Source organism: Balearica regulorum, chromosome 1 (assembly GCF_011004875.1).
Source record: "Balearica regulorum gibbericeps isolate bBalReg1 chromosome 1, bBalReg1.pri, whole genome shotgun sequence".
Taxonomy (NCBI): Eukaryota; Metazoa; Chordata; class Aves; order Gruiformes; family Gruidae; genus Balearica; species Balearica regulorum.
In genome coordinates this window covers 77,813-103,320 of record NC_046184.1, presented here as the reverse complement: position 1 = coordinate 103,320, position 25,508 = coordinate 77,813, and the positions used below count along the sequence as shown (strand labels likewise).

The 25,508-nt window shown below is 42.8% G+C and overlaps 1 protein-coding gene across 2 annotated transcripts in view; it reads right to left on the bottom strand.

Annotated features, from left to right (window-relative positions):
* GOLGB1 (golgin B1) overlaps positions 1–25,508 on the bottom strand; it is a 56,884-nt gene that overhangs the window by 4,623 nt on the left and 26,753 nt on the right. For both annotated transcript variants that reach the window (XM_075741837.1, XM_075741906.1), the window contains 11 exons: positions 23,785–23,858; positions 21,252–21,342; positions 20,438–20,505; positions 14,551–19,571; positions 11,503–13,453; positions 9,688–9,866; positions 8,542–8,707; positions 7,280–7,411; positions 1,596–1,754; positions 1,365–1,462; positions 562–696 (listed from right to left, as the gene is read on the bottom strand). In XM_075741837.1, coding sequence (XP_075597952.1) covers positions 562–696; positions 1,365–1,462; positions 1,596–1,754; positions 7,280–7,411; positions 8,542–8,707; positions 9,688–9,866; positions 11,503–13,453; positions 14,551–19,571; positions 20,438–20,505; positions 21,252–21,342; positions 23,785–23,858 — 8,074 coding nt within the window. The remainder of the gene's footprint in view (positions 1–561; positions 697–1,364; positions 1,463–1,595; positions 1,755–7,279; positions 7,412–8,541; positions 8,708–9,687; positions 9,867–11,502; positions 13,454–14,550; positions 19,572–20,437; positions 20,506–21,251; positions 21,343–23,784; positions 23,859–25,508) is intronic.

The following is a 25,508-nucleotide window of genomic DNA, read 5'->3' as shown; positions in this document are numbered from 1 at the left end:
GCCCATGACAAATACTGAGTGCTTACTGAGGACACAAATCTCTGGAAGTATGAAAACTCCTCTTATGCTTTCATCCAATTCCCAGTGTCTAAATTATATTTTCCAGTAGTTAATTTAACTCATTGAGAAAGCTGACATCTCATTTCTAGTCAGAATTTGTCTTAATGTCTAGCCAGTTGTCTCATTCTATCTTTGTCTACAATTGAAGGATAGTCTGAACATCAGGAAACACTTTTTTACTGTATGGATGACTGAGCACTGGCACAGGTTGCCCAGGGAGGTTGTCAAGTCTTCATTCTTGGAGGTATTCAAAAACTATCTGGACATGGTCCTGGGCAACTGGCTCTAGGTAGCCCTGCTTGAGCAGGGGCATTGGACCAGATGACCTCCAGAGGTCCCTTCCAACCTCAACCATTCTTAGAATCTGTGACAGACATGGTATAGTTGTTTCTATACCCACAGTCACATTCAACAGAAGGATGTAATGAAGTGCAGATGAACACAGAGCTAGAATCACAATACTTTTATGGTGATACTGCCTGTTTGCTCAAGCTCCCTCACCTCCTTATCTGATCCTGTGCTGCAGAGAGTGCCTCCTCTACAGCAAGACGATGGTCCCGTTCTTCTTCCAGCTGCTCCTCTAAATACCTCAGATCCTGCTTTGTGCTGCTGTGTAAATGTTCTGTTTCGGACAACCTGTCAGAAAATAAACAAGCATATGCCAAAAAAGGGCTAATTCATTGACTATTCTGTTGTATTCACTGATGCAGTATGTGAACACACTCCAGTTCCCTTCCACTTCACACAGAAGACTTAGTTATCTTAAAATATAGTTAAATTATTTGGAAAGCAAGAGAGAACATAAATCTCTTGAAGCTTCTGTGTCACATCAGGAAGGAGTTCCTTGGCTCTGTCATCCATAGCCCCACCTTCTGAAAATTATTTTGAAAGAGTATGATGAATCATGTGCTAGATCTTAGTTCCAGAAAGTTATAAGGAATCATGTGCTAGGTCTCAATTCCAGACACTCTCAGGCTAACAGCCTTGAGACCAGGACAATTAATATACTCAAGCAGTTACTGAGGACTCAGCCTCATCAAATCAAAGATGCTACTTTGGCTGGTGATGGTCAACTGGAATTGCTGCTGCATGTTGTCTCTTCATTTTTTGAAGTTCTATCCAAAAAGATAACTAATGACAGCTGTCAGGTGCATATAACAGCTCCTCTACTTCCACAAAGTCCTAGTGTGGAATTGAGTTTTTCCAACGCTCTGACGGAGAGTAACAGGAATAGGCTCATCACTAGCCCAAAGACCTCCATCCGGACTAACACTCCCACCCCTGTTTTCTCAGGCTTTCTTTACCTCAGTTGCAACTCCTGCAGTTCTGGTGTGTAACTGCCTCTCTGAGGCTCATTCTTTTCTTGGGGTGCTCCTGGAGCAGCATCTGTTGGAAACAAATCCTGAAAGAAAGCATCAGTAGCTTGAAAGGTAGCACTGAATGAAAAGGATAGATAGTAGATACAATGCTGCACAGTTAATGGAGCCATCTGAAATAAGCTTTTCCCTCCCTTGCACCAAGACGACCACCCTTACCATGCCCTTGTCTGCAGACTGCAGCTCCTGGAGCTGCCTCTCAAGCACGAAGCAACGGTTCAGAACCTCACTGTAGTGCTGATGGTTCTCACAGATGTTCCGACTGCTACTGCGCAGCTGCAGGGAGAGGGCATTTTTCTCCTCAAACACCTGAGATAGCTGAGAAGAGAACGTAACTGCTAAGTAAAGAACTCATATTTTTGTGAAAGTAAAATTGTTCTCTGTGTAACTGAGGGTAAGAATTCTATTGAGAACATGGGAACTGCCACGCTGCACGTTACTAAGGTCCAAAGACCAGTGATAATCTCCAACAGTAGTCTGTGGCTAAGGTTTCCAGAACAGAAGTCCCAAAACATTAACATGATGTACAGAATAACATGCTTCCAGAACAAGATTTATAAAGTGCTGAGATTGACCTAAACCTTTCAGAAATATTATCAATAAATTATGATTTCATATTCTTGCTGTCTCCTTGAATGCAATACTCTTTCTGAAGACTGAAATGGAAGACTCAGAATTTAGCAATGTGGGAACTGGACTGCGTGTGATTCTGCATTGAAATACAGGAACTTTTTCAAGATCACGGGCAGCACTGAAGATCACAAGCATGCCTTCCGAAGGAGGGACTTCCTTCAGGAGGCTTGAAAGAACTCCCAACAACAGAAATGGAACCTGGCAACAACTTTCTTCACATAATCTTGCTCTCTGGTCCCTTTGTCTGGTCTCCCTCTTCCCTCACCCCCATTCTCCCTTTTGCCCTTCCATCCTTCCCCAATTGCCCTCCTCCTGAATCTGTCCTCTCCCTCCCCTCTCCTCTTCTCCCCTCTCTTTCTTTCTTCCCCTGTCCTCTTCCCTTCTCCCTCTGGTCACTTTACAGAAAGGGCAATAAAATTAAGTGGCAGAAAAGTTGCTGATTTAGACGCTACTCTCACTGATCTTCCTGAATGTGATCTATATATGGCCTGGAATATCCCTCTGGTCCATTCAGGTCAGCTGTCCCAGTTGTGACCTCTCCCAAACTCTTGCTCACCCTCAGCCTACTCACTGCAGGGAGAGCAAAGTAAGAAACGGAGGCCTTAATCCTGTGCAAGCACTGTTCAGCAATAGCTAATACATTTGTGTGTTATCAACACTGCTTTAGTCACAAATCTGTAACACAGCACCCTAGGGGCTGCTATGAAGTAAAGAAACTCCATCCCAGCCAGCTCGAGTACACAGAACTTTTTAACACTCAAAGAGTTGTGGTCAACGGCTCAATGTCCAAGTGGAGAACGGTGACGAGTGGTGTTCCTCAGGGGTCGGTACTGGGACCGGCACTGTTCAACATCTTTGTTGGCGACGTGGACAGCGGGATCGAGTGCACCCTCAGCAAGTTTGCCGACAACACCAAGCTGTGTGGTGTGGTTGACGCGCTGGAGGGAAGGGATGCCATCCAGAGGGACCTTGACAGGCTGGAGAGGTGGGCCCGTGCGAACTGCATGAAGTTCAACAAGGCCAAGTGCAAGGTCCTGCACATGGGTCGGCGCAATCCCAAGCACGACTATAGGCTGGGCGAGGAATGGATTGAGAGCAGCCCCGAGGAGAAGGACTTGGGGGTATTGATTGATGAGAAGCTCAACATGAGCCGGCAGTGTGCACTTGCAGCCCAGAAAGCCAACCGTGTCCTGGGCTGCATCAAAAGAGGCATGACCAGCAGGTCAAGGGAGGTGATCCTGCCCCTCTACTCAGCTCTTGTGAGACCCCAGCTGGGGTACTGCATCCCGCTCTGGGGGTCTCAGTACAGGAGAGACATTGAGCTGTTGGAGCGAGTCCAGAGGAGGGCCACAAAGCTGATTGGAGGGATGGAGCACCTCTCCTATGAGGACAGGCTGAGAGAGCTGGGATTGTTCAGCCTGGAGAAAAGGCGGCTCCGGGGAGATCTAATTGCGGCTTACCAGTTTCTGAAGGGAGCCTACAGGAAAGATGGTGAGGGACTGTTTATGAGGGACTGTAGTGACAGGACAAGGGGTAATGGGTTCAAGCTGAAGGAGGGTCGATTTAGATTAGATGTTAGAAAGAAATTCTTTACTGTGAGGGTGGTGAGGTACTGGAACAGGTTGCCCAGAGAGGTTGTGGAGGCCCCATCCCTGGAAGTGTTTAAGGCCAGGTTGGATGAGGCTTTGAGCAACGTGGTCTAGTGGAGGGTGTCCCTGCCCGCAGCAGGGAGGTTGGAACTAGATGATCTTTAAGGTCCCTTCCAACCCAAACCATTCTATGATTCTATGATAACATCATCACAGGCAGTATTCATGTTTGGAAACTAAGGAGCTATGAACGAGACAAATGAACTGCTACATAGTCAAAAATTGATTGGACCACTGGACAAAGGCAATGATCAATGGCTTGACAGCCACCAATGAGCAGAATACTCCTTGGACCTACCTGGGGCACATACTGCTCAACATTGACAGCAATACAAGTTATGACATCGAGTATAGCACCAGCAAATTTGCAGCCAGTATTGAATTTTGGAGAGTGGCTGACATGACTAAGACTAAAACTTCAATCTGGAGGGACCTTGAGAAACTTGAGGATTGGGCCAACAGAAATCTCAAGTTCAATAAGGAGACGTGTAAACTTCTGCACCTGAGGCAAACCCCATGCATCAGTATAGGATGGGAAGAGACTGCAGAGGCAACAGTTCTGCTGTAAAGGACCAGGGAGTTACAGCAGTTACCCAGCTGAATACAAGCCAAGAGTACATCCTCATGTGAACAAGGCAAACTGTCTACATCAGGAGAAACAAGGCCAGCAGATTGAGGGAAGTTATTACCTGCTCTGCTTTGCAGCAATAAGACTGTACCTGGTATACTGGGACTGGTATTATGTCACTCATTTTGAGCTGGGGAGGTCCCAGTTGACTGGAGGTTAGCAAATGGGATGCCCATCTACAAGAAGGGCATGAAGGAAGATCGGGGAACTTCAGGCCTGTCAGCCTGACCTTGCTGCTGGGGAAGGTTATGGAGCACATCATCTTGAGTGCCATCACGTGGCAATTATGGGACAACCAGGTGATCAGGCCCAGCCAGCATGGGTTCATGAAAGACAGGTCCTGCTTGACTAACCTGATCTCCTTCTATGACAAGGTGACCCACTTAGTGGATGAGGGAAAGGCCGTGGATGTTGTCCACCTGGACTTTAGTAAAGCCTTTGATACCGTTTCCCACAGCATTCTCCTGGAGAAACTGGCTGCTCATGGCTGGGACGGGCATACTCTTCACTGGGTAAAAAACTGTCTGGATGGCTGGGCCCAAAGAGTTGTGGGGAATGGAGTTAAATCCAGTTGGCGGACGGTCACAAGTGGTGTTCCCCAGGGCTCAGTATTAGGGCCAGTTCTCTTTAATATCTTTATCCATGATCTGGACAAGGGGATCAAGTGCACCCACCCTCAGTAAGTTTGCAGACAAGACCAAGTTGGGTGGGAGTGTTGATCTGCTTGAGGGTAAGAAGGCTCTACAGAGGGATCTGGACAGGCTGGATCGATGGGCCGAGGCCAACTACTGTATGAGGTTCAACAAGGCTCAGTGCTGGGTCCTGCACTTGGGTCACAACAACCCCATGCAACACCACAGGCTTGGGGAGGAGTGACTGGAAAGCTGCCCCGGCGGAAAAGGACCTGGGGGTATTGGTCGACAGCCGGCTGACTTTTGGCCAAGGCAGCCAACAGCATCCCGGCTTGTATCAGAAATATTGTGGCCAGCAGGACTAGGGCAGTGATCGTCCCCCTGTACTTGGCACTGGTGAGGCCGCACCTCAAGTACTGTGTTCGGTTTTGGGCCCCTCACTACCAGAAAGACACTGAGGTGCTGGAGCGTGTCCAGAGAAGGGCAACAAAGCTGGTGAAGGGTCTAGAGACTAAGTCTGATGAGGAGCGGCTGAGGGAACTGGGGTTGTTTAGCCTGGAGAAAAGGAGGCTGAGGGGAGACCTGAAAGGAGGTCATAGCAAGGTGGGTGTTGGTATCTTCTCCCAAGTAACAAGTGATGGGACGAGAGGAAATGGCTTCAAGTTGCGCCAGGGGAGGTTTAGATTGGATATTAGGCAAAATTTCTTCACTGAAAGGGTTATCAAGCCTTGGAACAGGCTGCCCAGGGAAGTGGTTGAGTTGCCATCCCCAGAGGTATTTAAAAGATGCACAGATGCGGTGCTTAGGGACATGGCTTAGTGGTAGACTTGGCAGTGCTAGGTTAGCGGTTGGACTTGATGATCTTAAAGGTCTTTTCCAACCTAAATGATTCTAAAATGGATAGAGAAATCGGAAGGAGTCCAGGCAAAGGCTGCTGAGGTTGTTGAGGGATTGGAGCACATGATGCCTGTGAGAGGAGGTTGCTCCTTCGAAAGAGGAGGCTAAAGGGTCATTTTACAACAGCTTGCAATTAAATTAAATGGAGTCATAAAGTAGACAGAACCAAACTCTTTCTGATAGTGGCAGAAAATATAATAAGGAGTGTTCTGGTTTCAGCTGAGAGGGTTAATTTTCTTCATAGTAGCTAGTAAGGGGCTATGGTTTTGATTTGTGCTGGAAACAGTGTTGATAATACAGAGATGTTTTTGTTATATAGACCTGTTGTTGGTGATCAGTGCTTACACAGAGTCAAGGCCTTTTCTACTTCTTGCACTGCCCTGCCAGCGGGACGGCTGGGGGTGCGCAAGAAGTTGGGAGGGGACACAAACAGAATAGCTGACCCAAACCGACCAAAGGGGTATTCCGTACCATATGATGTCATGCTCAGTTTATAAGGAGCTTGGGGAAGAGGAAAGGGGAGTGACGGCGTTTGTCTTCCCAAGTAACCATTACGCATGACAGAGCTCTGCTTTCCTGGAGATGGCTGAACACCTGCCTGCCCATGGGAATGGGGAATGAATTCCTTGTTTTGCTTTGCTTGTGCACGTGGCTTTTGCTTTACCTATTAAACTCTATCTCAACCCACGAGTTTTCTCACTTTACCTTTTCCAATTCTCTCCCCCATCTTGATGGGGGGGGGAGTGAGTGAGTGGCTGCATGGTGCTCAGCTGCTGGCTGGGGTAAAACCACAACAGTCTATTTTGGTGCCCATCATGGGGCCCGAAGGGTTCGAGATAACGACGGATTTGATTGGAATGTGCTAGATTGAATTTATAGCTGTTATTAGCTATTTAGTATTAGCTGTTTAGCTATTAATTGGCAGGCTCCTGTGCTTGCCACGGGGCTTGCTTGCCTTACTGTATAGTAGAGTCTAGTGCTCGTTAGTGGCTGCATGGTGCTCAGCTGCTGGCTGGGGTAAAACTGCAACAAGAAGCCATAGCCACAGACTGTGGCTTGGAAGAGTCAGAGGAGACATTAAGGAAAATATTTGCGTTAAATGTGTAGAGCGGCATTGGACAAAGGCCCAAAGAGGTTCTGGAATCTCTCTTCTTTCACAAGTCAGCTAGACAAAGTCATTGCTGACTTGACCTAATGTTAGTGACAGTGCTGCTTTGAGCAGCAGAAGGATGTACTAAATCATCTCCAGAAGTCTTTTCTAACTAATATTTCAGATTTTGTGTTACTTCACCAAATGCCCACAAGAACAGAAAAAAATCTTTCCTGCTCCCTGAGCCGTATTCAAGCTCTTTCCCACATTCCTCATCCCAGACTCTGCAAGCAAGTATAAGATATAATCGGTACCTTGCTGTTTAACTGCTGAATTCTGAGCTCTTTTTGGTGCAGTTCTTTCAGGCTGTCACTTAGCTGGGCCTGGAGATGTTTTGTCTCTGTTTCGAGGTTTGAGAAGTCCCCTCTCAGAACTTCTGAAGAAATCTGCCAGGGAAAGAACAATGAAAAATATACTGCACATGTGACAACCCACTCTCATATTAGTCCCCTCTGTTTAGTATTCCAAGGTCAAAGCCCAACATTATTCCTAGGCCTGGAACTTGATCTGCTCAAGCAAAACAGCAAATGGGGAATAAACAGAAATATCCTCAAAGCCATTTGAAAATCCAGACTATTAGGAAGGATCACTGAACTTGCACATCCTTCTCAAAAGCTGTCTTAAAGCCATCTACAATACAGGAAGGAAAAAAAAGCGTATGAATGAAAACAAGAAAAACAAACAAAAACCCAAAGCAATGTCCACACTGCTCTCATTTAACACAGACTAAAAGGTCAGCATTCTCCTGGAAAGCATTCTCCTGGAAAGCATCACATGCACATTTTTCTAGCTTTTTCTTTACCTATATGCATGTGTGTGTCAAAGGGATAGGGAGAGATTTCATCCCTCCTCCACTGACAGAAAAGCTCACTGAAACATTACAGATGTGGGCAGGAGAGTTCTTTCCTTGCTCATAATGTAATGGTATTGTACGTGCAGCAGGCAAGCGTCCTTCCCTAGACCAAGCAAAATACTCAACATATTCCACTCTACTTTTATGACTGTGATACAGGGGAAAGAAGGCAGAAAGTGCAATGTTCAATCCTCAGCCTCTCTGGCCTTGAGTCAGGATTGTAGATCCCTGTCATGGTAAAAACAGCAATAAAAATTCAATAGGAAACTTAAAAATTAGAATGTGGCATTAAAAGGAGAACTAAACCAGATCTTAGATTCAAACACACAGTGCAAGAGGCAATTCTAAAATAGCCAGAAAGACCTGAGAAGTTCCATACTGCTTAGAAGGACCTAAGGTACCTAGGCAGCCCTGTCTCTTTTACTCGCTTTCTTGAAACATTAGGAACCATGAACTAAGGGAAGAGCACATAAGGGTAAAGCCAGAGTCTTCTAAAGATTTTCAATGATCCAAGTTGTATTGTTGGTATAGTCCTTGGAGGCCACAAAACAAAATCTGATACTGCAAGTCTGTATGAGCTGAATACAAGCAACACATGCTATTTTGGCTGAATTTCAAGCCTCAGATTTCCATGCGATAAAGAATCTGTGTATTTCCACCCACCTTCGTTTGGTACTGCTCCTCTATAATTTGAGACTTGCTGAGGGGCAGTTTCATTTCTTGTGTGATCCTTTGTAAATGGCTCAGCTGCTTGTCTTTTTCTGCTATGACCAACAGGTACTGCTCCTTTATGCTGTTGTTCTGCTTCTCCCACGTAGTCTTCTCTTGTCTTCCCAGTACAACACAAAGGAAATTACCAGAAAGTTACCAGCATCACTTATGATATCGAGGTATCCAGCTCAGAAGAGCTGAGGATGATTCTATTTCCCATCATTACCCCATGCCAGAAAAGAAGTTTTATAACTAAACCAAAATGAAACCACCAACCCACTTAAGTACAGGAACCTTAAAAGCAGGTTTAAGGAAGTATTCTGTATTTGGCTCAACACTGCAGATTGTTCAATGCTCACACTTTTGGTATTCCTGGGCATTGTTTTGATCTTACTGTACAGAGAGTTTTGTCAAGCAAGTCATTGACAATGCCAAAGATAAGCCACCTTTCCACAAAACAACCCCCACCTCTTTCACTCTAGGTTCAGTCATTCTTAGATGGATCTCTGAAGTACCTGAAAGGATTTTTTCCCCATTTTTAGAAAACAGCACATTTGTCGATTAATTTTATTCTAGTTGGAGATGACAATTTACTAGACTTGAATTACAGACTTTTTTAAAAATAGAAGACATAAAGCAAGTGAAACAAAGGACTAGACAGTCATTCAAAATGAGTATTTTCTAAACAATGGTATCAGTGGGATAATAAAGGGTGTTCATCATCAGCTTGGAATGGAGAGTTCTGTAATTATATACATAAGCTCCAACACAAGAAACAGCCTAAGTTTCCTCTGAAACAGATGATATTGGTTGCCACTGGATGAAGGAAATAAAAATTAAAAGGTCATTGATATATTTAACACAGGCATTTTCTTCCAGTATATTTGGCTGTTATCCTTCCCCCTAAATCTGAGGCTAAAGCTGAACAAGGGAAATGTGTGCTCGCTCCTGAACAGGGCAAAGTGATTTACTGACAGCTGACATAGGTAAGGCTGTGGTTCTCAATGCTTTCTTTGCTTTCTGCCCACAATTGCTCTTTGAATGAAAGAAATGACACATTTGCATCTCTGAGGCAGTGAGAAGACAGACAATTCTCACCTAAGCTGCTGGAGCTCCCGCTGATAGAAAATACTTTCTTGCTTCAGCTCTTCTTGCAGACGGTGCTGTTTATCTGCATCTTGCTGATATTCCTGCAGCTGTGCTTTTAAGTGAGAATTTTCAGCTGATTCTACCCCGACTAGTATGTATTGCTGCTGCAGATTCTTCAGCTCTCTTACCTTTAATTAAAGGGAAATATCAGAGTGTGTGACAACTGAGCAACTAGCTAGGTTTATGACTTATAAGTGTTTAAGAGCATTTCTCCCTGTGGCATCTGGAGGAAAAAAAAGTCACATTCAGATGACAGAGAAACTAGAAACTGAATTGGTGATTACAGCAGTCTACTAAAAAACTGCTCAGAAAAAAACCTCAGAGAATTCTACTGTTAATGACAGTAGTGAGTTCTGAGACCTTCCATGAAGATCTGACATACATTAACAAAAAGGCCCCGGACTACAATATTAATTCTCTTTCTTATTCAGAGGAAGACAAAGTGAGACAGAAAGAGCTGAATAAGAATAACTCCTGAAGTTAGTATTTACTGCATACCAACTGAGGCACTAAAATCCTTTTGACAGTCTGCTCAGACTGGAATTAGAAATAAGTTGTCATTACATGTCCGTCACTGCAATTAGTTTTTGAAGACAAGAAGACATGACTGACTTTGGAGGCAGGGAAGTACTTAATGAGTCAGGAGATCCCTCTACTGAGGATCTATCTTAGTATTAGCAGCGCTACACAGATACGCAAGTTCAACAAAACAGCAGTAGAGAAGACATAAATTTACAAATAACTGAGATATAAAATGGACAAGAAGGATGTGTGTAAGACAGTATCACAAAGTCTGTTGTGAAACAGCAGAAGGGAAAACTAAGGCAGACTCAGTGACAGTGGAAAATGACTGTAAAAGTCATCTGACCAGCAACTATAACTCTGAAGCTTGCTGAGCTGCATTGTTCCAGAGACTATACACAGACACATTAAGTATGCAAGCAAGGATGTCAAAATGAAGCTGCAATGCCTTGTACCTGTCTTGAAAATCAGCTGCCAAGAGGAGAAACAGACCCAAGTCTTTTCTCTAGTCTCTTCTAAAAATCTAAGACAAATCAAATGCATGAGCTTCCACAGATGTGGACTAAGCAGGTTAACAGGGAACCCGTACCTTATTTCTATGATTCCTTAATTTAAATCAAGCTAAGAAGAGAAACCACCCTGCAAAGTTAACAACGGTATCACAGCTTCTGTATGTCAGAGAAGATAACATAGATGGCACATACTAAATCCAGGAGATCTGATGGAACGTGCCCATAAGTGCTAACATCATACAGAAGCAACCCAATTACCTTTGAAAGGTCATGGTGACTGGGAGAGATTCCTGAAGACTGGAAGAAAGCAAATGTCATCCCTACCTACAAGAAGGGTAGGAAGGAGGAAATGGGGAACTGTAGGCTGGTCAGCCTCATCTCCATCCGTGGGATGGTGATGGAGCAACTAATTCTGGAAACCATTTCCAGACACATGATAAATCAGGTTGCCCAGAGAAGTTGTGGAATATCCACCAATGGAGTTATTCAAAATCCGACTGGACACTGTCTTGGGCAACCTATTCCAACTGACTTTGTTTGAGCAGTGGGGTTGGACTAGAGGATCTCCAGAAGTCCCTTCCAACCTCAACTATTCTGTGATTCTCTGAAAACAATGATCCATGTTTCACATTGCAAATACCAGATCTAAGTGTGCTGAATTTTAAGATGTGAAGATCCAAATCTCCTATAGGGCTTTAAGTAAGAGCAGGAACAGAGAACAAGGACTTACTACTCTGTCTCTGTCATTCTGCAAGGAGGACAGTGCCTTCTTAAGACTCTGCACTTCTGAAGGAGTGGTGGAAGTGCTCCCTTCTGCTTGTTGCTTCACTTCTTCAATCTTACGTGTTTTGCCCAATTCATTCAGCAGACGGTCTCGTTCATTCTGGAGGCTTGCCATAGCCTTGGAGAAAGATTTGAGTTGGTTGGAAGAGCCTTCCAGTTCTGAAGACAAATGGAGAAGCTCATCATCTTTGGCTGTAAGCTTCTGATTAAGTTTCTCAATCTGGGCCAAAAGACCTCTTTCATCAGTGGCTTTCTGCAGTTCTGTCAGCTCAGACCTCACTATGTCTCGGTCCCTGGCAGTGGAATGTTGCTCCTCTTGTAGCTGAAGCATCTGTTTCTGAAGATTCTGCACTAGAGTCTTTTGGTCCTCTAAGTCTGCAGAGTATTTCTGTTTCAAAACGTGAAGCTCTTCATTGGCCTGGTCCCGGCTATCCTGAAGAGAGCTCATGGACTTCCCAAAAGACTGAATTTGAGCTCTGAGATCTTTGTTTTCATCTGTGACTGCAAGAAATTTCTGTTCCATTTCCATCAAGTCCTGTGCCAACTCTGCTACTCTCTCTTCTGCTGTTTCTGTTTCATTCCTCATTATCCCTGCATCATGATGTAGGTGCTTCAATTCCTTTCGAAGCCTGTCCTCAGCCTCTCCCACTCTCTTGGCTGCATCCCTTTGAACACATATTAGTTCCCCCTCAAGTTCTGTTATCCTTTTCTGTGAGAGGGAAAGCTTATGACTCAGTTCTTGTGCCTCTTCCTCTCGGGCCTTCAGTTGTGCTTGACACTCTATGATAGGACCCCCCTCACGTAATGCTGTCATCTCACTCTGCACCCGAGACAGAGAGGACATAAGCGTTTCAATCTCGTGAGACATACTGACTTTATCCTCTTTCAAGGCTTCCATGAACTTCCTGAGATCATTCTGAGTATGCTCAGACTCTTTCAGTTGTGTTTCTACGATTGCCTTCTCCTTTTCCAGAGTTTGGATCTGCTGAAGCTGCGTTTTGAGAAGTTGTTTCTGTTGGGAGTCCTTTATTGAAATCACCTGGTTCAGGTCTTCTCTATACTGCATCAACTCTGCATTCAGCTTGGCATTCTCAGAGTTGAGGTCATCCATCTGGCTATGAAAACTTCTGATTTCTTCCTTGAGCTTATTGTTTTCAGAAGCAGCCTCTTGAATTAGCTGGTCTTTTTCCAAAATTATAACAAGATGACGTTCTTCAAGTTGCTTGTAGTCTGTCAGTATGCGGTCTCTGTCATCTTGCAAAGATGACATGGACTTGGTGAAGGAGTCCAGTTGTGCCTTCTGCTGCTTACTTTCTTCTCTGCTTATCCTCATCTTTTCAGTGAGACGATCAAGTTTGTCAAGAAATTTGTTCTTCTCATTTTCCAAGGCTTTTTTTTCTTCTTCCTCCTTACTTAGCCTATGCTCCAACTCTTTCATCTCTTCAGAATGTTGCTGCTGTAATTCAGATAGAGCAGCCAAAACTGCTTCTTCCTTGGCAGACAGCAAACTAATGATCTTTTGATCCTTGGCACTAGTTTCTTCATGCAGCTTATTCGTTAGGTCCTTGGAAGCTTGCAGATCAGCCTCAAGCTGTTCACAGCTGAATTTAAAATTCTGGATACTGGTCTCTTGTTGCTTGACCATACTCCCCAGCTCTTCTCTGACCAATTCACATTTGGTGAAGGAATTCTGTAAGTCAGCAAGCTGGTCTCTCAGGCTGCTGATTTCTGACTCCAGTTTCTGCTGTTCATTCTGAGACTTGCTGTACAGTTTCTGAGATCCTTCAAGCTGAGTCAAAAGCTCCTTTTTTTCCTCCTGCAACATTTCACATGTCCTTTGATGATGCTGAATCTCCTTCCTGGATTCAGACTCCCAGTCTTTCTTGTTGCGTTCCAGCCTGAAAACAGAGAAGAGAAAGTCAGTCACAAATCAGTGAAGTATCTCAGTATCCAAAACCACAGTCATAGTCTTAATTGCTTATACTAATTTAGAAAAGCCACAAAATTAGTTTTACTTTAAGAAAGCAAGCTGGAAATATCCAGATGATTAATTTTCCCTCAATTTAAAATTCAAGGCATGTTTTAAAGTTCTGACTGTACTACTGCCTGAGGGGGGTGGTGTGGGGGGGAATATTTTTTAAAAGTTGTCCAGTGAGATAAATCTTGATGTCAATATTGAAAAAATGGAGGAGGTTAAACATTGAATGTTATCACCTCCTTTTCATTAAAATACTTTTTTTCTCTCATCCATTGTAGCTAACAAAAAAAAAAAAAAAATCAATGAAATCACTGTTCTCACATGCTTGATGTTCATTTCATGTTCCAGCATGCAAAGATACAGCATTTTGATCACAAACTTTATAGAACAATTTTACTCATGTAAGAACAATTTGGTTTTGAATTTTGAAAATTCCTAAATGTACATTTTGGTGCATTTCTATAGCTCCATCTTTCCCTCAAAATCTATTTTGGGATTAAACTGGAATTATGTATCCCAATGCTCTCTCGACCTGCCAAGTTTAATCTCTGAATGCAACAACTCTATGCAAAAGAATCTATTTCAAATTTCACATTAATAAAGACTCTAGATAGTATACAGATGGCTACTGCTTGTCACAAAGAATAGATTTAACATGGGTACCCTAATGATGAGGAGAAGGAATATTTTACAGTGTTAATCTCCCCACATCCTTGTGCAGACAACAAATATATAGTAACTCCCTACAACATAATTCCAAACCTCTTTTCTATCCAAATATAAGCGAACCAGATGAGCCTTATGTTTATGGCTGTATTAGGAAGACTAATTCTGCTCTCCATCTTAGGCATTTATTAGTTTTGCCAATCACACGTCCTATTTAGTATATTTTCATACTCAAAATTCTTTCTTTCTGGTATACTGCAAAAGAAAAGGGGAATCCTACCTCACCTCTGGCTGCTGCCTTGTCAAAAGGAAATACAAGAGTACCAGCTGAGTCATTAGCACTTTCTTTACCTGGATATATGAGTCTGAAGTTCTTCCACATGTATGGTCATCTGCTTCATCTGGTCTTTTAGCACAACACAAGTTTCCTCTTTTGAACGTATTTCTTCCTCCTTCTTTTGAATAGTTTCCGTGAATTTCTTCTCCCATGTTTTTGATTCATCTATCACTCTATCCCTGTCATCCTGAAGGGAAGACATGCTCCTAGTGAAGGCTGCAAGCTGAGCTAGTGTTTTGTTTAGGCTGCCTTCCAATTGCTTGGCTTCCTGATCCTTTGTCTTCAGGGTGTCTTGAAGATCACCAACAGTTGTTTCCATATAGTCTTTCTCCCTCTGCAAAGTTGTCAGTTTTTCTTCTATGTTTTTAATTTCCTTTGAGTGCTTGTCTTTTTCCTGTTCCAGTCTTCTCTCAAAGTCCTCATCTTTTTTCTTCATTTGAATTTTAATGTTCTCTTTGTTTGCCTGCAACTCCTCTTTCACTTTGACACTCTCTGCTAGAACCCTTGCTGCCTCACTTTGGGTGTCATCCAATACTACTCTGCAGAGAGCAAGCTCTTCTTGGGCTTTCCTGGTGTCTTCAACTGCTTTAGCTAAAGTCTCTTTGGCTGCTTCTACCTCTTTCTGAGATTCACTCTGCACAAATTCCAGAGCTTTAACAGTTCTTTCTAAACTACTGTTCTTTTCCTGGGTTTTAATACAGTCCTTCTGCAGCTGCTTAATCTCCTGCTGTTTCTGTTTCAGCAGTTCCTGAAGTTCCTTTACATGTGTGCTGGTGTCTCCCCTCCAACTGCATTTTAGCTTTTCTACAAATTCCTTTGGCTTTTCTGAACTTGCTTCACTTTTCTCTTTTGCCATCTGACATTTCTCCTCCTCCAGTTCATGCATCATTCTCTGTAAACTCTGAAGCTCATGTTTCAGTTGCTCATTTTTGATCTGGAAGTTTGTTGCATCTTGCTGATAGTTTCCAATACTCCCATTAAGTTCTGCCAGCTGATTCATGAGCCTTTCTTCCAAATCATCCTTCTCAGTCTCTAGTATGTTCTTCAATTCTGTCATTCTGAGGAGGTCGTCTTTCGTTTTTTGGACTGTTTGTTCCATCTTTGCTACTGTGTCCTGAAGAGCATTCAATTCATGAACTTTCTCTTCCATTTGGGCCTCTAAAGCTCTTTTCTCACCTGCTAAAGTCTCAACACACATGTGGATGTCACCCAGCTGCTGCTCTGAAGCCCTCCTATTATCTTCTAGTTCTGTGATTCGCTCTGTGAGCTCAGCTATCTGCTGTATGTAGGTACTAAGATCTTCACAAGGGCTACTACCTTCAAATGCTTTTTGTTCCAGCTCTGCAGTAGGAGGCTCTGGTCTAAAACTTATGTTCAGTTGATTTTCAGTCTTCTCCACTAGTGGTGGTGTGGCAACTGCCTGATTTGTTTCTTCCCCTGTTGTCTTCTGAGCAACATACTTGTCTACCAGTTCTCTGCTTTCTTTCAGCTTAGATTCTGTTAACTGCAAGTGACACTTTAAGTCTGTGATCTCTTGATTAAGAGACTCCTTTTCAGCCATTACTGTCTCAAGCTGAGTAGAAAGAGACTGGTAATCCCTCCTAGAGCTCTCCAGATCTTCTTTCAGGCTAGTATTTGTAAAGACGTCTCCAGTTACATTTGTAAAATGCATCTCTGCTCTAAGCTTCTCATTCTCCTCCTCTAGTTCGAGGATCTTTTGTTGCTTTGATTTTGCAAATTTCCTCATTTTCTCCTTCATTTCATCAATTTCCTGTCCAGCTTCCTGTAGCTGCTTATCTGTTTCCTCTTTTTTTGCTTCAACACTTTTCAGCTTAATGAAAATTTCCTGCTTTTCCTGCCTAACAGTTTCAAAAACACGCTGTATCCGCTCAGCCTCATTACTCACATTCTCATATGACTGCAGCAGAGTTTCATATTCTTTCTGAAGCTCCCTGTATTTCTCATGCCACTCAGAACTCTCAGCAGCATGAAAGCATTTCAAGGATTCCACCTCCTTCTCCAGCTTCTCCTTCTCTAGAACAACTCTGTCTAAAGTAAATGTCAGGTTTTTGCAGCATCCATCAAGATTCTGATTTTCTTGAAGTACTTTACCAACTTCTGCAGTAAGTTTTTCTCGCTCTTCAGTGAGGCCTGCTAACTTTTCTGTTAAAGTATCTGTTTCTTTAACATGGCCACATATTTGGCTCTCCATATTTGTCAACTTGACACTAAGATTTTCAATAGTAGTTTTAGCATTAGCCAGCTCCTCTTTCAGAGATTTGCTCTCCTTTAGTGCCTCTTTTCTAGAGATAAGTGCAGCTTGCAACTTTCTCTGCATTTGATTCTTCTGTTTAGCCGCTTCTGCACTGTCATCTTGCTTCTCCTGAATTTCAAGCAACTCTGTTTGTAGTCGCTTGCTTTGTTCCTCATGTACCTGAGCCTGAGTTTCCAACTGACTACGTAGTCTCTTGACTGAATCCTCTTTTTCCGACAACTGTGCCTGCACATTATTAAGAGCTTCACTCTTCTCCCTTAACTGCAAATTGAGAAATTCCATTTCTTCATCCTTTTGGTGCATAAGCGTTTTCAGGTCTTCCAGACTGCCCTCTCCAGAAATTTTTGCTTGACTCTCCTCCAATTCTGTCTGAAGACCTGCTGCCTTAGCTTCAGCTTGGTCAGAGGTTCTCTTCAGTCCTTCTATCTCCAGAAACAACTGTGCTATGTGCTCTTGCAAATGAAAGACTAATTCTGATTTGCAAGCAAGTTCACTTTGCATATGGCCAACATTATATTCCAATTCCTCTTTCTCCATCCGCAATTTTTCAAGTTTTTTCTTAAACTCTTCCCCAGAAACATCTGCAACTTGTACAAGCTTGTTATTTGTGGCATTTTCTGCTTCCATGCATGAAGAATCCAACCTACCGTGACTCCCAAGAACACTCTCTGTTGATCCTTTCTGCTCTTGGAGTTGTCTGAGCTGAGCTTGGATGCTCTCCTTCTCTTTGCTTTGCTTATCAAATTGTTCTTGTAGGATGCTGTAATCATCTTTCTGCTGTTTCAGCTGTTCTCTGTGATGCCTGTCTTTTTCTTGAGCCTTTTTTATAGTGTCTTTGCGAGATACCAGGGCTTCCTGAAGTTTTTTTTGAAGTTGTTCTTTTTCTTGTTCAAGAGTTGAAATCCTCTCTTTCAGAGCAGACTTTTGGTTTTCTTCAAGATTTGTAGCTGCTGAACTATTTTTTTCATTTTCTTCACAATCTTTTGGGCTTCTCTTGGTTTCAGTTTCTTTGTCAGCAACTGTCTGACTCTCCATGATTTCATCTTTAACGGAAACAATGTTTGTCTTACCTTGCAAGCTTTGCCTCATTTCCTCAATCACTGCCTGCAATTGTGCTTCAGTAGTTTCTTTATCTAGCAGATTCTTCCGGATGCTCTGCAACTCAGATTCCTTTTCAGAAAGCAGTTGAATTAGATACTCCTCACTGGGCTGGCTTTCAAGATTCACTTCTCTGCTTGTCACACTTGTCATATTCTCCCCTTCAGCTTCTTGAGCCACTGAGGTTTCTGATTGATGTTCTTTTCTCGATTGCACTAATTCATTCTCCAATTTGCTAACTTTCTTCAGAAGCTCCTTCCTGTTTACAAGTGCTGCTTGCAGCTTCCGCTTTACTTGCTCATTTTCTTTTTTCAGAAGTTCAAGTTTATTTATTAATACCTCACTTTCTTTACATGCTGCCTCTGTCTCATACTGCTGCTCAGATGCCCCACATTTCAGATATGTATCTTTTGCTTCTATGTTTTGGTCTTTTTCTTCTTGAGCTTTTAATAATAGACTTGTTTGCTCTTTAAGACTCTTCAGCTCATTTCCTAGGGAAAATTTCTCTTCATTCAGCAGAACCATTTTCTCAGACATGCTGACACTGATCTCTGTCATCTGTTGGTCTTTCTCCAGCAAGGTTTGTTGCAGGCTCTCTATAGACCTGGTGTGTTCAGCAACAAGCTGTTCCAGGCTTGCTGCTTCGCATCCCTTTAAGGCTAAGTTTTGGGAAAGCTCTTCTATCTCAGATGTACTCTTCCTCAAAAGTTGTTGGAGATCAAATACTTCGCATTCCTTCTTTTCGATCTGGCTTCTCAGATCTTTTAGTTGCATGTCCTGGTCAGAAAGCTGAAGCTGCGCTTCATCCAAGTCTTTTTGCAAAGCTTCAATTTTTATCTCCTTGGATTTAAATTCATTTTTAAGGCTCTGGATTTGTTCTCTCAGAAGACTGCTTTGACTGTCTGACAGTCTCTGCTTTTCTGAAAGAGCTAGATTTTCCTCAAGTTGCTTTACTTGCTCTTTCAGTTCTGTTATGGTAGAAAGTTCCTTCATCTGACACAGGAGCTGATCTCGTTCTTCAGTCAAAACACAAAATGCACTGTCAGAATCCTCTATTTTTTTTCTGTATTCCTCAGCCAGCTGGTTTAGCCTACTTATTTCTGCACCTCTTTCTCCTAGATCTTTCTTATAGGATTCTTCTGATTTCTGCAGAATTATTTGCAGTTCTCTAATTTGGTTTTGTAACTTTATCAGTTCTTGAGATTGAGTAGTGCCAAGCTCTGGATCTGCTGTAGAGACTTCTTGCATTGCCTCCATCTTCCCTCTGCAGGGGACAGTGCTACCCTGGGGTACTTCTTGAAGACTGATTCTGGTTTTTTGAAGCACATCAATTTGCTGCACTTCTATTTCTCTCTGTAATGAGCTACTGCTCAACTCATCTTCTGTATCTGAAGCCTTTTGCTCTTCCCTCTCAAGAAACTGTATCTGTGAATTATCTTCCAGCTGGTTATCTGCTTCTGTTCGGTTACCTGTAGAAGTTTGGCCGTTTGGGCCCTTGAGCTGCCTTTTCAGAAAAGTAATTTCTTCATGGGCTTCTTTCAGTTCCAAGAGCAAAACTGACAGCTCTTTCTGCTTCTCTGCAGCAAGATATTCTAGAATTCCAGGCGGACAACTTTTCTCAGTAAACTGCTCGCTTCCATTGGGAAAGCCACCGGTTCTTGCCTAAAAGAAAATAATAGGTTTCAATTTTCCTTTGAATCCTGTGAAAGGGTCACTTTTGGAAGTATCTGCTTTCTGCATTTTGTAGTTTAAGGATACCCTTTCTTGAGCTGGCTATTGCAATAAATAGCAGACTCACTAAGATCAAGAGAACTCCTCAGGTCATTTCTGTTCATTTCAGTTTCTGAAGTTGCAGCATGAAAGATTCTGGCTTTAGGATTAGACCATAAATGTAACTTCCTATCCCTTATTTCCCATTCTCTCTTGATTACAAGATCGTATAATTCTGAGGCTTTTCAGTTCTCCTGTGATTCTCGCAAGCCCTCCAGTGTACTTATCCAGCCACATTTTCTTGGCATCCTATCCATAGTCTCTGAATGAAGAGGTTTTGTCCCATATTCTATCTGTCCATTTAACATGGCAATGAAACAGTGTACAAGCCAATATTCCAGTCTGTGCCCATCTCCAAAGTGAGAGCACTAAGACAAAGCATCGGGACCAAAGTGCTTGGCTTTTTCAAAATAACTATCTTAAAGTTTCCTCCCACCCCCCAAAAACAGGCCACAAAAGAAAAGCAGTCACAAATCCTTCCCAGAAACCATGGAACAGCAGCCCACCAATAAGTCAACATCTTGTGTTGTAAAGGCTGTCTGTCAATCAGTTTGGAGGGCAGAAACAATTTACAGGGAACCATTAAGGGAGAGCTATCTCTTAAAGCCTGTTGCAGTGTTGCAACAACCTTTTTAACCTTTTTAGGTTACAGGATGTTAAAAACACAACTCTTTGGGGGTTTTAAACAAAATTAAAGGTTTCGTATCCATAGATGCACACAATACTGAGAGGAAAAATGTTCCAGACTAAATTTGTACCTCAGAGAGCACCAGTGTGTCATCAAAAGGCTTTTGCACTTCAGAATTCACCAGCTCTCCTGACACACCTAGTGATAAAAGGTACACTTGTCACCATAAGCATAACGAGTTGCATGTAAAGTCAGTAGGTAAGTGGAGAGAATATACGGGACTGGAGCTTCTCTCTAGTTTCCAAGGTGAGAAAGACACAAACAACAACAAAAAAAACCCCAAAACAAAATTAAAAAAAAAAAAGTTTGAGCCTATGCATTGCACCCAGACATCCCCAATAATTCTGCACATGCAAAATCTTCTGCATTTGCTGCATGCTGGCATCACCTAAGTCTATACTATAACTAATCTCTACAGAAAAATGAAGAGATGAAGAGGCAAAGAAACAAGTGAACTAGGTAACAGCTTGTTTTGTTCGGGGTTGGTTGGTTTCTTGTTTTTTTTTTAATAATTTGGGGGTGGGGGTGGTACTTTCAGACACAAAAAGAAACATACTAGCTTGCAGAGAGGAACCCAATTCTTCATCTTACCCTAATCCTCTTCTGTGTCTTAGACATCAGCCTTTGCATCTACAAACACACTCTCCTTCAAATCCTTCTCCCTTTCTCATCTTAAGAACCACTTCTTTATTCTCTTCTGATAAATCCTATCCATCCCACATTAGAATGTTCTCTTCTACCTCGTGTGCATCTTTTCTATCATCTCCTGTACATCTTTAGATTCTGACCTCAAAGCTCCTCTTTCCAAATGACTTTAGATTTGTCCCTGAAACTCCTCAAATTTCCACAATTTTCTTGTCACATGCCTTATTCTGTGTCCTCACCTGTAGAAGTAGAAGAGCAGTCTACATAAGAGGCTGGAGCTTCCAGAGACTGCAAGTCTTGCAATTTCACCTCAGGTCCAACATTCTTATTCTATTGGTTGAAGAAAAAATACTTAGTTTTGAGCCATCATCTTTGCATTAGAAGACAGCTGTCTTAGCTACCTGCTGATCTGCCAAGGTTTAGGTAAAACTATCAGTCCCAACTTAAAATAAATTAAAAAATTAAAATAAAAAGTATATTGGTTTTGATGTTAAGCAAGAGACTACAACATATCTCAGCAGATTAGGATATCAATGAATGCAATGATTCTAGTAACTTCCTTCCCACCTTGAGATGATTCCTCTTCCATCTTCACTGCTTCAAAAGGACTAATTATAGATTCATAACCTTTCACTGATCTACCCAAGCAGAGAAGGTGAGAAGTCATGTGTTTGCCGCTGTATGCCTCACTACTCCAGCAGATGAATCTATAGTCTTCCCAGGAAAGTTACATTAGGCTCCACCCCACAGACAAACAAACCACCCCACAACAATCTATTAACTGCTATATGTCTCCCATTTCTCTGTCAGACAGGACAGAGTCTTCTTCCGTTGAAGAAGACAGAACATACTGGAAAGAGAGGACATTTTGCTATTTCACAGACACAAACTCTATTTGCCCACACAAAGATGCTGAATAAAGCCCAGGAAATTGGTTAGTTTGCTCTTGACATCCATACAAGAACTAAGACTTCATCTACTAATTTCTTCATTCTGAAAAGTCCGCTTATATGTTAACATGCACCTAAAATGAATGGCAATACTTCCGGCTAGTTCCCAACACACCTTGTCTTTCACCACAACGAACAATTGCCACCATTAGCACTACTTCTGTGGCAAAAGGTTTGAACTAGAGTACAAAGAGACTACAAGTCAGAACTAAGTCAAGTGTCTTTAAAAAAAGCTACTCCCTCCCACCCCAAAAAAGCAAGTAAAAAAACCCCAACCCAACAATGGAAAGACTGAGAACAAAATGAAGGGTTCAGAATTAACATTTGCTGCAACTACCTAGAATCTAAGTACAGGGCACTAACAGGTCACACAATCATAAGGAAACTATCTCCAGCCCCAAGTTCTGGAGCACTTTGCCTTTGCAAGCTCCAAGCACTGAAACGGAATGTATGGCACCATCTAAAGAACTTGTGCACATGGCCCAAACCCCTGACCTGGGTTTGGATTCACACATATCTTGGCATAATGTCATGGGTGAGATGCACAGATGGCAGGATATAGCTGTTCTAATGTAAATACTTACATGCAAGCTATTTAGCTAGACTCTTTTTATAATTAAGACATTGAAATGGACAATTCCAGGGTTGGATTCATTGACCCATTTTCCACCTTGGTCCAGGTGAATCATATGCTAAAGAACCTGTTATTGCCACTGTCTATACAGGGGCTCTAGAAAATAGCTCAAAGGCTTATGTCTGCCCTTGAAAAGACAGTGTGTGTGTGTGGGTGTGTACCCATTGATCCACTAGCTTACACCCTGACTACAGGCAGTTGTAATGTAAGGGTCTGAAGTCAAGCAGGATGAGCTGACTCAAAATGCCTTCTCCAGTTCCAACACGAGGCCCAAATGTCAACTTTTGCCCTAATACTTCATAGTAATATATATCCTAGAAACTTTCTCTGTTGGAGAGGAATGTATTAGATAAAACACAGCATCTTCTTCCTGCTGCTGGCAGGTTGAAACAGAGTGGAGCAGTTTGGAAAAAGCCCAGACCTTGCTCTAAGTTAACAAACAATTCTACGACAAATTCTTACAGATATTCAGAGGCAGCCATCTCCATCACCTCACTGACTGAGTATAAAGCAAAGCAGCAGGTATCTAATCCTGCACTCTTCTCACCACCTGATGGCAATTGTACCTGCAGCTGTTGACAGTGGAAGAGTAAAAGGATAGAGTCTACTTGTCTCCCACTTAACAAAGAGAACTCAGCTTCCTCCAGTCAGTCTGCCATATCCCCATCAGGGCACTGGGAATGGATAGGGTTAGTTTGAAAGGCATTCCATAATCATAGAATCATAGAATGGTTAGGGTTGGAAGGGACCTCAAAGATCATCTAGTTCCAACCCCCCTGCTGTGGGCAGGGACACCCTCCACTAGACCACATTGCCCAAAGCCTCATCCAACCTGGTCTTAAACACTTCCAGGCTAATGACAGCTAAGCCTTTGGAATTGTACTTCCTGAGACTTGCCTCAGTTTAGTTTATGGTTTTGCTGAAGAACTAACTCACAAGAGGCAGAAAATAGCATGCATGCAGACTGAGTGGATAAAGGACAACAAGATTTCCACACAGCTGGAAATACAGTCTGATAAGAACACAGTACAAGCAGTATTTCGAAGCTATTTTTGTCTTTCATCATTAATCCAGTTAATAATAACCTTCCAAAGAGGATTGTTTAAAAAGGCCGTAACAGCTTAGCTGTTTTAAGGCCAGTCCTTGACCTATTTTAGTTTTAGCTTATTTCAGCTGCTTAATCATTACCTGCTTCGCATTTTCTGTGTCCATCACAGCTTCCTGCTGAGGCTCCTGGAGAACAAGTTGCAAGTGTGGTATTTCTGAAACATTCAAACAGAGATAATTTCTGTGAAAATTAAAACTCTGATTTAGAAAGTAATAAGATATTCTTCCAGGAGCTTTAGAGAACAGAGCACATGGCTGTTAGTAACACTTACGTAGTAGAGATATATAACACTATCATTGGATAATGCATTTTGGTTTTTTTAGAGGCAAACGACCAGAACAGCATGCTCTTTGAAGCACCTTTTGGAAAAGAACAATTGTTGTTATACAGGATAAAATTAAAGGAGAGCTGATGATAGAGTTTCAAGTTTTAAGAAACATTTTTATAAAGGAGAGGAAAGAAAGAACTGTTGTAGCAAAATGTTTCAAATTTCATTTGGATAAAAGTGACATGAGAAATCGTTAAAATTAGAGAGGAATAAAACACTCAAGGGCCCGGGTCCAAGTCAAGATTGGTATAAGAACTCAGCTGCTGTTTGACTCGGGCTATTTTTACACTTACAGTTCTGTAAACTGGCACATAAACACCATTCATCATAGGTATGTCAATGTATATGATGAAATGACTGGCTTGGTAGATGAGGGGAGAGCAGTGGATATCATCAAGGCCTTCAGTAAGGCTTTCGGCACTATCTCCCATAAGACCCTCATAGAGAAGCTGTTGATGTGTGGCCTGGATGAGCAGACAGTGAGGTGGATTGAAAACTGGCTGAAGGGCCAGCCAAGAGGGTGGTGATCAGTGGCATGAAGTCTAGTTGGAGGCCCGTAACTTAGCAGCGTACCCCAGAGGTCAATACTGGGTCCGATCCTGTTCAACATCTTCATTAATGATCTGGATGATGGGGCAGATTGCACCCTCAGCAAGCTCGCAGAGGACTCAAAACTGGGAGAAGTTACTGATACACCAGAGGGTTGTGCTGCCATGCAGAAGGACCTGGACAGGCTGGAGAAACGGGCTGACAGGAATCTCATACAGTTCAACAAGGAGAAGCGCAAAGTCCTGCACCTGGGGAGGAACAATCCCATAGCATCACTTTAAGCTGGACACCACCCAGCTGGAAAGCAACTTTGCAGAAAAGGCCTTGGCTGACACCAAGCTGACTGGGAGCCAGCAATGTGCCCTTGCCACAAAGAAGGCTAATGGTATCTTGGGCTGCATTACGCAAAACATTCCTTCACCTCTACTCAGCACTGGTGAGGCCACACCTGGAGTACTGTGTCCAGCTCTGGGCTCCTGAGTACAGGAGAGGCACAGACATACTGGAGAAAGTCCAATGAAGAGCCACAAAGATGACGAATGGACACGAGCATCTCTCCTGTGAGGAAGGGCTAAGAGGGCTGGAGCTCTTTAGCCTAGCGAGGAGAAGGTTCGGCGAGGGATCTCATCAATGAGTATAAATAACTGAAGGAAGAGTGTAAAGAAGATGGAGCCAGGCTCCTTCTAGTGGTGCCCAGTGACAGCTCCCTCTGAACATCAGGAAACACTTTTTACACTGTAAGGGTGAGGGAACATGGGCACAGGTTGCCCAAGGAGGTTGTGAAGTCTCCCTCCTTGGAAACATTCAAAAGCCATTGGACATGGTCCTGGGCAACTGGCTTTAGGTGGTCCTGCTTGAACAAAGAATATGTGGGACTGTTGCTGAATAAGGTTTATGATTTAGTGACAGTGCACACAGGTAATGCTA